The 16,198-nt window shown below is 36.7% G+C and overlaps 3 protein-coding genes across 9 annotated transcripts; all 3 read right to left on the bottom strand.

The window, feature by feature from the left end:
* Positions 1-597: 597 nt before the first annotated feature.
* On the bottom strand, positions 598-944 carry LOC306884188 (ATP synthase membrane subunit K, mitochondrial-like; the record flags this gene model as incomplete). Its single annotated transcript, XM_079439910.1, has 2 exons — positions 598-687; positions 858-944. The coding sequence occupies 2 exons, from the start codon at positions 942-944 to the stop codon at positions 598-600; spliced, it is 177 nt and encodes a 58-aa protein (XP_079296036.1).
* A 4,462-nt stretch (positions 945-5,406) lies between these two features.
* On the bottom strand, positions 5,407-15,208 carry LOC306884430 (RING finger protein 122-like). Of its 7 annotated transcripts, none has more exons than XM_079440270.1 (9): positions 10,388-10,719; positions 10,237-10,288; positions 9,977-10,047; positions 9,760-9,871; positions 7,643-7,799; positions 7,253-7,295; positions 7,122-7,163; positions 6,636-6,718; positions 5,407-6,243 (listed from the first exon to the last, which is right to left on the bottom strand). In XM_079440270.1, exons 5-9 carry the CDS (start codon positions 7,750-7,752, stop codon positions 6,123-6,125), a joined length of 399 nt encoding a protein of 132 aa, XP_079296396.1. In that variant the 5' UTR covers positions 7,753-7,799; positions 9,760-9,871; positions 9,977-10,047; positions 10,237-10,288; positions 10,388-10,719; the 3' UTR covers positions 5,407-6,122. The 7 variants fall into 7 exon arrangements, with proteins under 7 accessions (XP_079296396.1, XP_079296395.1, XP_079296393.1 ...); XM_079440269.1 differs by having other exon boundaries at positions 9,966-10,047; positions 10,388-10,697; XM_079440267.1 differs by lacking the exon at positions 10,237-10,288 and having other exon boundaries at positions 9,966-10,047; positions 10,388-10,721.
* LOC306884426 (calcium homeostasis modulator protein 2-like) lies at positions 13,335-15,249 on the bottom strand. Its single transcript, XM_079440260.1, has 2 exons — positions 14,145-15,249; positions 13,335-14,019 (listed from the first exon to the last, which is right to left on the bottom strand). Exons 1-2 carry the CDS (start codon positions 14,688-14,690, stop codon positions 13,636-13,638), a joined length of 930 nt encoding a protein of 309 aa, XP_079296386.1. The 5' UTR covers positions 14,691-15,249; the 3' UTR covers positions 13,335-13,635.
* Between the last annotated feature and the right edge of the window lie 949 nt (positions 15,250-16,198).

Raw genomic sequence — 16,198 nt, 5'->3', positions numbered from 1 at the left:
TGCTTATTTGAACCTTTTTTCCCTTCTAGTTATGTTTAATCTTAACTGGTCAATGAAGCAACGTCTTATTGTAGCTAGTCAGTTAGACAAAAGAATCAATTTATATTAAATTATTATTATTTATGGAAACATATGTACATGTTGTTTTCTTTTTTCTTTAAGTATTGTATATTTATTTGATGCAATGTACATATTAACAGATTTAAATAATCTGAAATATGTTTCAGATTTCATAAAATACAAAAAAAGGCAAAAGAAAATGTTACTTTAGCAGCACTGTTTAATCATAACAGCGTTACAGAGTTTTTGTCGCTTTTACTTTAACATTGAGATATCGCTTTTTTATACTCTGGGACAATTAAAGATTTGCACTGCATAATAATAACAGCAAAGAACCTAGAGAGAAACAACAACAACAAAAATTGTCATTAAACAAAATGAACACATTTAATTAATAATTTATCATTATTATCATAAAAATCATACAAGCATGCTGTAGTTGTGCTTGGTTACAAAAATTATTATGTGTAATGTGTATGTACTGTATATATCATTTATAATTAAATGTATGTGGCTACTCACAAATAATTTTCATTATCACTTTGCAGCAACTGCCCTCTTTTTCTTCGGTTTCAGTTTGAAGTATAGAAAAATGCCAGCAATGCCAGCATAAGTGGCCAGAACGCACTGGAACCAAAATATATGTTAAGTATGCTTTGTAAACCACCACTAAGGAAACTTGTTGGTTTTAAAATACAGCAATTTCCAGAGAAAAGTTAGATTATACAGGGGATAATGTTATAGAACATACTGTATAGCTGTCTTGATAAACTGCAATGCAATTTAAAAATACGCACATTCCTTCTTCCTGTAATGGTGTATGAATTAAAATATTTGGCAATCCCTGTAAACTGGTGTTGGCTCCCAGCATCATGACCCCCCATGGTCCTGCTATCAGATAAAACACAATGCATATTCTTACATAATTAGTTACTTCCTTATTTTAAATTTTCGTCTGATGTGATACTTCCCACTATGCAACCCAGTAAATTTCACTGTTATTTAAAAATAAATAGGGATGCAGCAGGGCAGCTGAGAGAGGTTTGAGATTGAATCTCACATGTCTCATGACACTCATCTTAATTCAACCCATGTTAAAACACATCTAAAAAAATACACTTAATACACAATCAGTGGAAATACTCGATTTGCGATTAGGTCTTACCTAAAATGTGGATATTTATAAGCGATAGTCTTTCTTATTCGTGTTGCTGCAGTCTTTGTTTATATTACTTTATGATAAATATCGCCATCTACCGTCCATATAAAAACACTGCAAACTACCAAAGTTACTAAAACATTAGGATTCTTCAAATAGCGAACGAGGCTGCTTTAGTTTAGTTTCTTTGGGATGACATACGTTTTCATGTTATGTTTGTAACAAGTGACAAGTAGATTGTTTTGTGGTTTTGTAGATCGGCTAATCGTTCTGTGTTATTTTTAAAAAAGTTATTTTTTAGAACAATTTTTGGATGATATTCTAATTTTTGTTCAGAATTGGTTCCTTCTAAAACATTTACACAAATACTGTTTTTTCCATTCTTTCCATGTATTTCTACAGGTCTTGTTTATTTGTATGATACATGCTTTAGCGATTTTATGAATGTTTACTGACTGAATATATTCAGACATGATTCTGACCTCCAGGTGGTGCTGTTTACTCTTTTCAGCGTTTGTGAATGCATTTTCGCTGCTTTTAATTGTAAAACGTCATAAGCAAATGAAAACAAGAAGAGTAATGTACGCCCAAGAAAACACCCAAGTGCACCATCTGTTACTAAAGGTAATTTGTTTTCATTTGCTTTAATTCATTTTACTACACAAACAAGAACTAATTTAATCATTTAGTGAAGTACATTCCTTCATTTCCTCCTTGATGAGATAAAAATTCCCTCTTAAGTATTTATGCAGAGAGGAGAAGGTTCTATTTTGAATATCCACATGCAGTCAGAGGGGCTCACAGTGTTCAGTTTGAGCACCAGAAAGTGTTTCACAGCTGTGTGAGTCACTGGTAACATGTGGTTAGCTCCCTGATCTAGCTAGTGTAATAGCATTGTAAGTACATGCTAATGTGTGTTTACAGTCCATAAAGCAAAGCCAGTAATTATGCATATAAAATGCTTATATCTTGACATAGCTGTGAAGCTAGTCTTGTGAATATTGTCATTAGTGGCCACTTTCAGAGGCAATATTTTATCCTGGCAAAATGTCAGATATCCTCAAGTAACAGATATTTACTTTATTTTAGCAAGAAAGTCTGTACAGCTCAGAAATATTACAACCCCCCCCACCCCTTTTTATAAGAACAATAACAAATATAGCTGCAAGCAGCAATTGCGGGGCCAAGCACATCAGCAGCAAAACGAGGAGCAAAGCATAGCACGGAACATCAGACCAACTGCAGAAATGAGAAATTGAAGCCATTTTAAGATTATTGCAGTCCAAATGAGTGAAAAATCATTTAAAACTAGCAGTAATAGGATTGATTGACTTTTTACTTTTGACCAACAGGTGGCACCATCAACAAATCGATTTGATGTGTTCTGTGTGATGTGACAATGACACACACAACATCATTTGGTATCAATATGCCAAAGCATTGTAGAGATACAGCCTCAAGTGTGATTTTGGCATCATACCTCAAATTCGTTGTTGTGGTATGTGAAAACCAGATAACTGACTATGGCAACGTTGGTATAACTGTTCTCAGCATGACCCAAGGAATCTATTAATAACCATCTCCATTATAGTCAATGACAATTTCATGTTTTGTTCAATTATAGCGCCACCAAGAGGCACAATCCCACCTAATTTTGTAAGTGTCCTTAGAGTGTGCCCATACATCTGCGTGTCAAATTTGGTGAATATATCTCATTTTGTTTTGGAGTTATAGACATATTTGTGTGTAAGTAGATAAAAAATGACTGACTGTTGACTTTGTTTGCATTTTTGTGCAACTTACGATCAAAATTTTGGCAATTGGTCAATGGATAAAATTACCGGGACGCTAAGTTTTCGAACTTCCTACGGTGGTTTCGTGTCGATCGGAGTAACGGTTTCTACGATATTGCCAGATGTTTTTTAAGCGCAAAAATGCTACGTAGCGCAAACCATAAGGCTAAACCTGACAAATTTGGTAACAATGGACTCGGCTACGATTCAGGAGTCTAAAATGGTGACTGCTGTGAAAATATGTGAACCCCACTCAAAGTTATAAGCATGTGAAAATGTGATTTTACCACTAGGTGGCGCTGCTTCGAAACTTCGCAGGCTCCTTCAGGGAGTCGTGCTAATGACCCATACCAAGTTTTGTAACGATACGTTAATTCGTTCGTAAAATATAGCACTTTATTACAAAATTCAACATGGCCGACGCCTAAAATGGCTGACATGGGAAAATTGGATAAGGTTGGACTCGGCATGATGTTCCGAATCCAATGAGACCAGTTTGTTGATTTTTGGCCGAACCATTCACAAGTTATAAGCAAAAATAGGAATTTTTCATATCTCCTGACCACTAGGTGGCACAGCGCTGAATCACTGCACGTAGCCTCAGCTCATGCTTGGTATAAGATACACCAAGTTTCGTGTCAATACGCCAAACCCTTGCGGAGATATAGCCTCAGATCCATTTTTGCGTGCTTTTCGGCAAATTCGTTAGTGTGGTATTCGAGAACGCTTGGACGAATCGACTTGAATTGCATAACTTTTGCCCTCCATGGTCTGTAGATGATCTGAGCCAATTTTGGTGAGAATTGGACAAATCGTCTAGGACGAGTTCGATGAAGTAGGTTTTACGAACAATTGAATATAGCGAAAAAACTAAACCTTACGAATTTTGAATTTTGGACATGAGTCGACTCGGCTTGAGCCAATGATTCAGAGGAATTTTAATTTGAATTTTGTGGCTTACGAATTAAACGTTATTAGCATTTCAAAATTGAATATTTGGACAAGTGGTGGCGCTAGAGAGTTTGAGTTAGAGACTCCAAATTTGGTGTGATTAGTATATACAGTATCATCTATTAGTGTGCCAAATTGTACAACTTTCCCGCAATTGGTTCTATGGGCTGCCATTGACTTTGCGGCGGAAGAAGAATAATAATAATAATAATAATAATAATAAGAATTCTAACGATTACAATAGGTGCCTAAGCACCTTCGGTGCTTGGCCCCTAATAACTCAGTCCATCACTCTCCCTGTGTTCCCAAGATGCTTCTAAGTTCATGGGTCAGAAAGATTATGAAAGCTCATCAGTGTAGCTTTTTAGAATAACAAGACTTTCATCACTGTGTTTTGTAGATTATTGGACTAGGAATAAGCACATATGAAATTCAGAGCAATTCAAACTAGAAAATTAAATTATCCACAAGTCATGACTTCCTATTTGTTGCTTTGCATTGAGTCATAGGCAATGTTCTAGTGGCTGAGAGAGCTCAACGCTGCAAATAGAAAAAAGCACTTGCAAATTAAGAAAACAACTTCATCAATTTGTCAACACACGTACTGCCAATACTCACAATACAACCAAACAAAGAAACACGCTGCAAATAAAATTCTTTATTTGGTTGTGTTGTGAGCATTTGCAGCGTGTTTCTTTATTTGTTTGCGTTGTAAACATTTGCAGCACCTGCTGTCAAACTGATGAAGATGTTTTCCTGATTTGCTGGTGATTTTTCTATTTGCATGTGCAGCTTGTTGAGCTCTCTCGGCCACCGTAGGATTTAAAGGGAAATGTACACAGTAAAATGCTGAATCAACCTTTGGTTGACATTAGGTTACACCAACAGGTCATTTCTAGGCCTAGAAAAGTATTTTCAGTGTAGTACTGTTACCTCTGAATATGAACAGAGATTTTGTAATGTTTTTGAAAGCAATCTCTTTTGCTGGTAATTTTTTTTATTTTTGGAAACAGCGATACATTTTTTTCAGGATTATTTGATGAATAGAAAGTTCAAAAGAACAGTATTTATTTGCAACAGAAATCTTTTGTAACATAATTGCATTAACAGCCACTTTAGTTAAATTTAATGAGCATCCTTGCTAAATAAAGTACTGCTGTCTTACTGACCCCATACTTTTGAACAATAGTATGTGTGTGTGTGTGTGTGTGTGTGTGTAATATACATACATTATATATATATATATATATATATATATATATATATATATATATATATATACATAGACCTCATTTAAACTTGTTGATCATATCTTCAAATGAGTCATTTGCAATTTATTGCTAACAATAAATTGCTAATATTGCTAATCCTTGGAGTTCTAAAGTAAAGACGTTATCTGGAAAATAAAAATATTTTACATACTAGTGAATGAACACAAAAACTGGTTCCATCACAGACACTTTACATTTTATTGAGAGCAATGTACAGTACAAAACATCCACCTTAACTCAAATTAGGCCGAATTTCGTCCAATCTGTCTCTGAGGCTTCTGAATTACAGCGTGAGCTCCCATCAAGACCATGAGCTCCCTTTAGCACTCAGAATACCTCACTGACTCTAAACAAACACATTTATGAGTGTCAAACGTCAAAATATTGGCAAGAGTAAAATTCGATGAGCGCACTGAATCTTAAGGTCAGGACTCAGTCCACTGAGCTGCTCCTCACTTTGGATTCTGTAACTGGGCCTTCCTAAACATGACTCTTTATGGTAGTAATAATGACCACAGTCTCTCTTAGAGGAGGACTTCTGTAAATTCACAAATATTGCACAGTGTCAACTCAGACCTCATGTTTTGTGCAACTGTCCTGTTCTGAATATTTGTCTGTTTGGAGTCCACAAGGCATCAATTTATCTTGCTGCAAGCTACATTATGACCAACAATACGGCACATCAGTTCAGTTCCACTGGGAAAATCCCGCTTCCCCTCCCTCCCTCCATCTATGCAGGAGAAATCTGATGATTGGTGGACAGGGGCGGTTGTTGTGTATTTGGGACTTGTCCATCCACCCGCCTGCCCCAGTAGTGTGGTGTTTTTTAACGCTGTTCTTAGGTGTGTGAGAGCCTGCCTATCTCTGAGCAGCGACATCCCTCTTCTGTCACACCTCCAGGGGGTTCTGGGGCCCCTCGGCCCCCTGCGGAGGATCTGGCTGGAGCCTGCAGATGGGCTTGTTGCACATGGGGCAGACGCTGCGAATTTCCAGCCACTTCACCAGACACCTGAGCAGGAGACAAAGTGAAAAGAGGAGAGACGGGTTTGTTATGCATCAGCTATCTATAGACTCAAGTGCTTTATGGCCACGTCACAAGATGACACGCTGAAACTGCAGGATTATTTGAATAACCAAAAAGTCTGACAGGTGTTACTCAAGGCTTATATTCATATTTAAGTTGCTGTGCCTTGACATCTTAATTTGTGGTTCTTGTTATAGTGCCTCTAACAACATTCTGTGTGACAGGAATCTTGAATGTTTTCGAAGGAATGTGTTGTTTTAAATGTTCAGAGTTTAAAGCATCAATCAGTGTTTACAGCATCCTAATGTTTTATTTTCAGAATACAGAAACATGATGAGAAATGTTGGGTAATGTGACAAGATGGTAAAAGAGCTTACTTTTTGTGAAATGCATGAGAACAGGGGCAAACCCCTAGTTCATCCCGGCTCCGAAACTCTTCCAGGCAGACTGCACAGGTCTGCTGCAGAGTGAAAGAGAGTAGATGAAATAAACAGAGACAGCCAGAGGCTGTCTAATTTATTTATATTTTATTTCATTATTTATATTTTCTAATTTAATCAATTGCAATCGTTCCGTACATTGGTAAAACAATATAGATGGCTAAAAAGTTTAATTCTTACTCACTCTGTCATCCCAAACCTTGCTGGAACAAAAAATAAATAAATTATGCAGCAGAATGTTCAAGCTGCTTTTTTATATAAGGAATAGGAGAGTGATGGATAGTCCCAAAATCAGCTTGCAAATTTTGCCTAAAATTGTTTTGTGTTCTACGGAATAAAGTAAGTCATACAGGTTTGAAATGACATAAGGTTGAGTAAATTATAGAAATGAGTACTAAAGATATTGTTTTGACAGTTTCTTACTCCAAGAAGACTCAGTTTTTTCCCTGGACCTTTTAGAATGACCTGTAAGAAGAAAATTAATATTGTTTATAATTAGTATATGCATATGTGTGTGTGTGTGTGTGTGTGTGTATATATTATAAATAAATTACTTCATTATATCCATATTGTTCTTGTGTGCCCTGTCGCCTCAATCTGTGAGAAAAATGTAGTATTATATATTTTAAAAATGATCTGTTTTCATTCACATTCTTTCATTACAGCAGTTTGATGTACTGTACTTGCACTGTATTAATACATTCAGCTTATTACATTTTAAATTTCATTTTTCTGTTTTTCCTTTTTGATAATTTGAAATGGACTTTAATTACATTTTTACTTTCTTTATTATGCCTATGGAAAGGACTATGAAGTACCATTGTCTATTAAATAAAATGCTACATAAATACATTTGCTATATGATGCTTAATACAGCCATTTTATGAAAATATCCACAACACTTTCACTGTAGAAACTACTAACTGCTATATAGTTTAAGATACCTGAACAGGTAGCAACAGAAGATCATGCTCAACATGAAGATGAAGAGTCCTATCCCAAGAATGATGACATAGACATTGAGTGGAAGACGACCGGTGATGTCTCTGGTCATTTTGCAGAACTTGTCTGTAATCTGTTAATCTGCGTCACATAGGCATGCTGCAAGAGAACAAACAAAACCATGAACCGTGTTTATGGTGGGAGTCATGGGAGCTCAAGACTGCTTAGGATTTATTTTTGCTCATCCTTTTTAATCACTAAAATGAATACACAATTGAAATGGAATAAATGCATAGACATTGTTTATTACTCATACGTTATGAATCTGTTATGCGAGTGGGTCGCATATTTCTTTTTGTCAGACCCTTGAAAGACAACACACATCACTGTGATTCTCATGTGTATGCTTCTCAGTGGCCCCTGCATGCATATTGCATACTGTGAGCCTGTGGACTGTCCTCGTGTTTCTCAACTCCATGTAACACTGCTCTCATTGTTGGACCTCGCTGAGCAGCATGAACTTTTCACTGTAATACATCTTTTAAAACTGAAAAACAAGAGATGTCACAGTGGTGTCAGATGATGTGTTCAACATATAAGTGCAATAGCTTATGTTTTAAAGTTTATTATTTACTGTACAGTTTATTATAGATTGCACCTGGGTTCTGTCCCTCATAAATGTTATGAGGGTAAAAATTCTACTTATAATGTCTAAAAACAGTATGTCAATACATTTTATTATGTAATTTTTAAATCACAGCAAAATACAGCTGTTAATATGCACAAACAAAACTCAACTGAATTTTCATGCAGTGTATTGATTTAACCATACTTTGTTGTGATGGAAAAACTGTCATCTTGTGTTTTTATTTAGCTAGCAAGCTAGCTAGCTAGCTGTTTATTTACTTAATCAAGTCTTGTAGAAGTCCTCCAAAAGTCCTTAAGTTAAGTGTACCATGTTGACTTTCGGGTTCAAGCTATTTCATCACACATGGGAGAATTTCCAGAGCAGTGAACATTATTTAGACAACAATGGTTTAACCTATACCCTAAGGCAATACAAGTAAATAGCAACACAAAACCAGTCAGCATGATGTTACAATGCTTTTAGTTGTATCTGAGAGTGAAACGGTCATCTTTGAATCCAAAACGAACCAGTTGCCTCTATAATTTAGTACAAAGAATTTTGCTCTGGGGTTTCTGACAAAATATAAATGTTTTCTGAAGCATGTATTTTCAGTATTTTCAAACTGCTATAGACCCAAGCACTGTTAGCATAAAGAATAGACATCCACACTTCACTGCACTGTGCTTGCCGATTGAAACAAAAGCAGACAAGAAATGCTCCATTGTGCTGAAGTGTAGCGATAGTAGAAAAAGAATACTGTTGTTGTGCTTGGCTACAAAAAATTAATAAAATTAACTAATTAAATGTATAAATTATTTGACAGTAGAAAAAGAATGCTGTTGTTGTGCTTGGCTATTTATACACACGTGCTCTTCAGTATGCTTTAATAAATTACAACTGTATTTATTTAGTGCAATCTGCAGTTACTCGTAAACATCTCAATGTTCCTTTTTGAAAGTGGATTCAAAAGAAAGAGCAAGAGAGCGTTTGGCAATGAGAGTGAAGCCTGACCAAGTCTGTGCAGAAAGACAAACACTAGTGGTGCACCCTTTCTGCCATAAAGCCACCATCTGGTCTTTCTGTGAGGGGTTGAGGGGGAGGCAAGAAATATGAAGGCCTCACAAACCCAGCCAGGAAGCGCCATTTGGGGGGAAAACAATAATAACTGACCTCAGGGTCAAACGCTGCCAAAAAACCACACAATATTGTGTCTCACACAATAGATACAGACACATAGTGTGTCTCTCTAGGCAGCACACAAGTTCAGGTCTTGGAAGAGAGTGTGCCAACCAGGAGAAAGGTAAAAGGGATTGGGTTTTCAGGTGAAGGAGGGGGTGGAAGTAATATAAGAAGGATTTTAGTTAAACATTGATAGAAAGCCAGTGGGAGGGTCGGGGGCTCTGTGAATAACACATGGTTATGGAGCTGTCCAGATTATGTAGCCACTAGAAATGAAGGGAAGATGAGGAGGGGGTTATGATTCATACTCACTGTTACACCACTGGATAGGTGCTAGATTGCTCCGCTATACCAAACGATCCAGTAACTTGTGTCCAAGGAGACAGTGTTGAAACCAAGCCAAAGGAGTGGGCCGATCCCCTTACTCAAAACCAGATGAATAATACAAGTTTTAGACTCCCAAAACTCCTACCAGAAAAATCTTCAGCACCTCTATTTAACACATTACGATCACCCACCAGCTCCTCACTGGCGTATGGAGGAAGGCAGGGCGATTTTGTTTTCTTTGTGTTGAAACATTTACAAAGCCAAGTCAGAAACCTGTGTCAACACGGGAACAAATATCAACACCTACTTCTTGGTATCAAAAAGGTTTTGTTCAACCGCAGGCAAGTTAAAAGAACACCATGCACTCTATTTTTCCAGCATCATGATCCAAAACCAAGCGGCAGCACAGAATATGAAAGATCTGCAATGTGTCTTTGACATCGACAATGGATCACCATATACCTCCGCTTGACGTGAAGTTGTTGTCACTGGCTTTTTTCATTTTTTTACCTCTCTGTAGAGTCACGATAACAAAACAGTGAGAGAGACCATGTACATTACAGAGAGTCACAGATTTCTTTGTCTATCTTCAAAACATTGTCACAAGGCTCACCCCTTCTTGCCGTCAGCCACTTTCCTCTAGTCTTCTCGCTCAAGATTATCACCCTCAGGTTACAATCAAGCCTTTTTTTCCCCAGTAACAAAGGAAGAGGAAGAGAGGTGGCACACAGCCGTCAGAGCGAGAGCTTGTGAATGCAGCTCATTCAAAGCTGTCTTCCTCACACCATCTGGTCTGGCTTCTCTGCTACAGAGACACAAAGGATAAAATGCATTTTCCAGACAAATTGATGAGATTCCTGTGTGTTTCCTGCTGCCTTTTCCAGCAACCCTGCCTCCACGTAATGGTGCCGATGACTTCTCTCCTGCTCAGTTTGTAAACAGATCTCTGCTCATGTGATTCGCTGTCTGGATCACAGCTCTCCTTTCGCCCGCCCCCTCCTCGCTCTCCTCCTCTCCCTTTCTATCCTGTGCTCTCTCTCTTCATCCTACTTCTCTCCAGCTGAAGGCTATTAGGAGGTGACAGTGGCCAGGCAAGCAGACAGGCAGGCCGAGTCAGACTCTCCCTGATGAGTCTGTGTAAGACAAGGCTGGGAGGGGAATGAGGGTTGATTCACTTTGCTTGATTGGCAGTCACCAAAACAGCAAGAGACTATAGAGGGAAAACAGTGAGAGCGTGAAGCAAGAGGAAAAATATAAAATAGAATAGAATAGAATCAAAGGATACTCTGAGAGCAACCCTACCGTATAGTAAAAAAATGAAAAAGAACATGTGACAGAAGCAGTGACGCCAGTAATTTCGTCACTACAAAAATAAATAAATAAACAAAACACAGCTAATTACACAGTTTTAGTCAAGAGATTTAGTGATTGTTTTTAACTCATGTAAGACAGGAAATATGCAACTGGTGATTCATGTTGCACAATATCAGAGAGTTATGTAAAAGGTGCTTTTGCTAAATGTCCATGAAGATGTCAAGTTAAGCTCAATCGATAGAATTTGTGGCATAATGTTGACTGACAAAAATGTTTAGCCTTGTTGTCTTTAATTAAAAAAAGGCACTTTTACCTTTTTTCACAATTAAAGTGAAACGGGGCAAATTTGTGGATGATTTTAAAGAAATGTGAAGCTTGTAATTTTATGAAACCACTTAAATTATTATTGATTTAAAGAATTAACTGAATTCTTCTCAGAAATTCTTTGGTTTTGAGTATTATTTGTGCTTAAAGGTGTTTAGACTATTTTTGTTTATGACAATGCATTGTCATACCAACAAAGTTGAAAAAATTGATACAACATTATACAAAATAGCAATAAGCAATTTTCAAAAAAATCATGTTAACATATTGTTTAAACCTTGTGGTTAACTAACTTGAACTAAATTCAGCCAGGAATATTTCTTAAACATATGAAAATCAAATCTTTTATTTTCTTCTCTGAGCAAATTATGCAGTCATGTGAGCTTTTTGATGCACATTTAAGAATTTAATTGGTAAAGTTGCTTCTAATGCACTGGATGTAAACCCAGCAACTGTGAACCAACAAATGTTTCTCAGCTTCAGTTAACAGGGCCCATGATGAGATATCATGAAAGGACTTCACTTCACCTCATCAACAACCCCACTGAACAAAGATCAGTATTTTCCCTGTACAGCAAATCAATTACCATGTGATCACCTCTCATGGCTTCTGTTAAACTGGCAATTTCATTTAAACAATGCTCTATTGATCCTCTTTTTTCCTAGCCTCTGACAACCAGGTACCCTCACAAATCACTGCGTGCTTGGCAATAAACTCTGCCTGGATGAACGCACATCATTTGAAGCTGAAATGATCAAAAACCAAGCTGTTGTTCCTTCAAGCCAAGAAACACTCATTCCAAGACCTTGTCATTTCAATAGACAACTCGACCATCTCACCCACACAGAAAGCCAAGAACCTTGGTGTCACACTGGACAATGAGCTGTCAGCTGCAACCTCCATACTAACAATAGTCATATCGTGCAGATTCCTCCTGCAAAGCATTTGCCAGACTGTGGTATAGGCACCAATCTGCTATTGTCTCAGCTACTGCAATGACTCCTGGCCAACCTCCCAGCGTGTGCAATCAAACCTCTGCAGCTCATGTAGAATGCTGCTGCCCAGCTGATATTCAACCTTCCCAAGTATACCCATGTAACATCTCTGCTGTGCCCCCTCCATGGCTTCTTATCCCTGCTCAAATCAAGTTCAAAACACCGTTCCAGCTTTCAAAGCAGTCAAAGTTCCTGTACCCTCCCACAGTTTCGGTAAACAGTTCTTAATATAACCATGTTGTTCTTAGTATGATTAACATTTTAATATAAAGATTTTTATTCCACTACAAAAAACCTAATGTGCAATGAAAAAATGATTTTGGTAAAACAAATGTAATTAAACTTTATTTGGATTACCACTTGTGCACAATGCACATTTCTTAATATTGAGCCTAAAATATGTTTTAATGTCAATACTGAGGACTGTATGATCTTTGAATAATATCGACCTAAATGCAAGATATTTAAAGTGTACCTGTAGTATACTTGCAATAGTTCCACTTTAGCAAAATCAAAATATACTTCAGTGTATCTTTAGTTGGACTTTAGTTCTGTACAATTAAAGTGCATTAAGTACAAAATTAGTTGTTCCAATACCAAAAGGGTATTGCAGGGTATTTTTATTAAGTATATAAATATGTAAATGTATTTGTAGTATATTTAGCATAAAATAAATGTATTTAAAATACATTTTAAATATGCACAATGGTTTCATATGTGATGATGCTAATGCACTTTTGTAGGTCATTCTGCATAAGAGCATCTGCTAACTCTCTTAAAATACATAAATTACATGTCAGTAGTAGTTAATAATGTCATCTGGACAGTTTTTTTCCATCTTTGTGGAAAAGCATACTTTTTATTGTGTTTTGTTATCGCAAATATGTTTTAGTGGGCACTATTATTAATTCATTAGACACTAAATTGTCAGATGCACTTTATTGCAAAGTATAACAAGAGGTCATCTCAACCTGAGAGTACATCATGTCTCTTAAAACAGACGCTAAAAACAGTCGCCTCTCTACTAAGCTAAAACAGCTCATATTATTCTTAAAAAAGGAAGAAACTGAACACTCTGAATTACAGCCTTCAGTAACAAAATATCAACATAATACTCAAGCATGTTTACCATGAAGGAACAACAACAATAAAAAAACAATAAATAAAAAATTCTGAATGTAAAAAATTAACATTTAAAAGAGAACGCACAAAATGGTTTTCATTCACTTAACAGCTATTCTCTTTTGTGTACATGTCCCATTTGTTTAAGCGGCTGTACACCGGAGTGTCCTCAATCTCTCTGTACATGTAAACCCCTGTGACGCGGTTCCACTCCATTCTTGGAATGACACTCTTGATTCCCATGCAGTTTTCTAGAAGCTGCTTCTCCTGATTTTCCAAGGCCACAAAGCCAAAGAAGTTCTTGACACATTCAGCAGCATGGTATTTAGAATGTACTTCAGCTGTACGTTGGAAAAGAGCTTGTTCATTGGAACGATACTGGGTCCAGTACGCCTCCTGCTGATAGCCAAGGGTAGAGCAGCAGTGTTTCATACAGAGGAGCAGAAAAACAGAGAGGGAGATGATTCCCACCATCAACCAGCCCAACAACTAGATAAAGAAAAAAAAAAAAAAAAAAGGTTATACGTTTCATACATTTGAGTAAATGCCCATTGAAATTAGAAGTGTATATTTAATTAAGGACTATCACAAGACTATATTACAGTGATAAATACCTGGGATTCATACTTCAGCTGGCGTTCAATCACTCTTGAGTAGTTCATAAATGGAGCAGGTACATCCTTACATGGAAACCGGGCCATGATCTCTGGAGTCTTTGTAGTAGGAGGGAAATGATCCAAAGAAGAGGGGTCTACAAACTCACTTAAAGCGCAGACGTACGCCTCTCCTCTCAGGAGGGAAATAACTGACCAAGTGATGGGGGCAACAACTGCTCTCCCCAAAATGGAGCCCAACAGAGCACAAGCAGCAGACAGTGATAATTTCTGACATTTTCTGGTGCGGCACTCTGACACAACGTCCCAGGTATTTCGATTGAGCATCAACCCGATGACAAAGAAAGCCAGAGCTGGTACACCAATGGCTGTCAGGCCATACAGGTAATTCTTCTTTGGTGAACACGGACAGTTAAATGCAAAAAGATTGTATGCTGTCTGACTGGCTACTGTCCCTAAACCGATAAGGCCATTGAAAATCATGACATCTTTACTTTTGAAGAAGAGCGCAACAAATTTGAAGTTTTCTGAGATGAGTGCAGCCATCTTGTCCTAATTTTCTCAATGTGAATTAATGCAGATTAAACTAAGTCTTTCAGAGAGTCTCTGTAAAGTAAACCTAAAACACTGACAAAGACAGAAGAGTGAAGAGTCCTCCTTTGTTATCTGACACCATCATACAGAAAAGCAGAAACAGACTCTAAAAACTAGAGAAACGTAGATACATAAAAATATACATGTGTACAGATCAGAAGATTATGAGATAAACATTCAATTCAAAGACTGATTTCATGCAGAAAAGCTCTCTGAACAAAGACTGTCTGGGGAAGTCTCCACACGACACTGAGCCCGAATTAGAAACTAAAAACCATTTAGAAACGGAGAGAGACTTACATTCCATTGCAATGAGGTTCAAATGGTCTCCCTGAACAGCCATAAAGTTTTATAAATATGTACAAACAAATACAAACAGCAACATAAGTCCTTAAAACAAATGAGTTTTCTGTAGGTAGCTCATGTTGTGTTGAAGTAGTGAGGTCTTTCCTTCGCTCTGTCTGTTGTGTGCATGCAGCACTGAATCATCAGCAGGAACTACATCTGGTTCCAACCCAGTGGAAAGTATGAGCATTTAACTAAAACAAGCTGGACACCATCATAAATCAAATCACCTCCCCACATTAAGCATGTCTTGTAAATTAATTCCCCCTATAATTATTGCATGTTGGAAGAAAAAAAAAGAGATAGAACAAAAATGAAAACAAGGTATTATTACTGATAGTATACTAACAAATATTTGTTAACACAAAATGACTTTTCAAAATGCACTAGACTGAAACTTTTTTATGGTCCTTAAGTGTTATGAAAATTAAAAATAGATTTTAAAATAATATAAAATATAATTTACTCCAACTGTGGGTCAAATTCTTAAAAAAAAGACCTTAAGACTTTAAATTACAAAACCGAATAGCCTGGAACAAAAGAAAATTTATATCTGTTAGATGAACATTTAAATCTTCTTCCAGAGGGCAGTACTTCAAAATAAACCTTCAAGGGATGAGAGTCATCTCCCGTGATACTACGAGTTTTCCTTAGCATTTGTTGCTCGTAGAATTCTGCTAGACTCCGTAAGGGCATACCAATCATTTTTGAGCATGTCCTAACTAAAGTCTGCAAACGATTCTTGTTCCTAAGAGAGAGTGATGAGTACCAGCATAAAAAAGAAAAACTCAAGATATTCTCAATAAAGGTAGTATAAAACGTTCTCAGTATGTTTTTTTAGTTCTTAGTAGTTACTTTTTCTCATCAATTCAAATGGATTTTATTTATATATTTATTTATTTTGATATTGAAAAATGCCCAAAAATCTACAATTTTAATGGCACACTAAGTATCTGTTTTGAAATTAAATGAGCCATTAACTCGTTACAAACAAACATTTTTAGTGCTGTGTAAACGTCAAAACTTCTATTAACAAATATTATATATTTTAAAATATTTTATTGGACAATTATACCATTCAGGAAGCATAATTTTCTGCAGATCACTGCAGATCA

The sequence above is a fragment of the Barbus barbus genome (genome assembly GCF_936440315.1).
Source record: "Barbus barbus genome assembly, chromosome: 18".
Classification (NCBI taxonomy): Eukaryota; Metazoa; Chordata; class Actinopteri; order Cypriniformes; family Cyprinidae; genus Barbus; species Barbus barbus.
The sequence above is the reverse complement of the archived record's forward strand: the minus strand, read 5'-3'. Positions and strand labels throughout refer to the sequence as shown.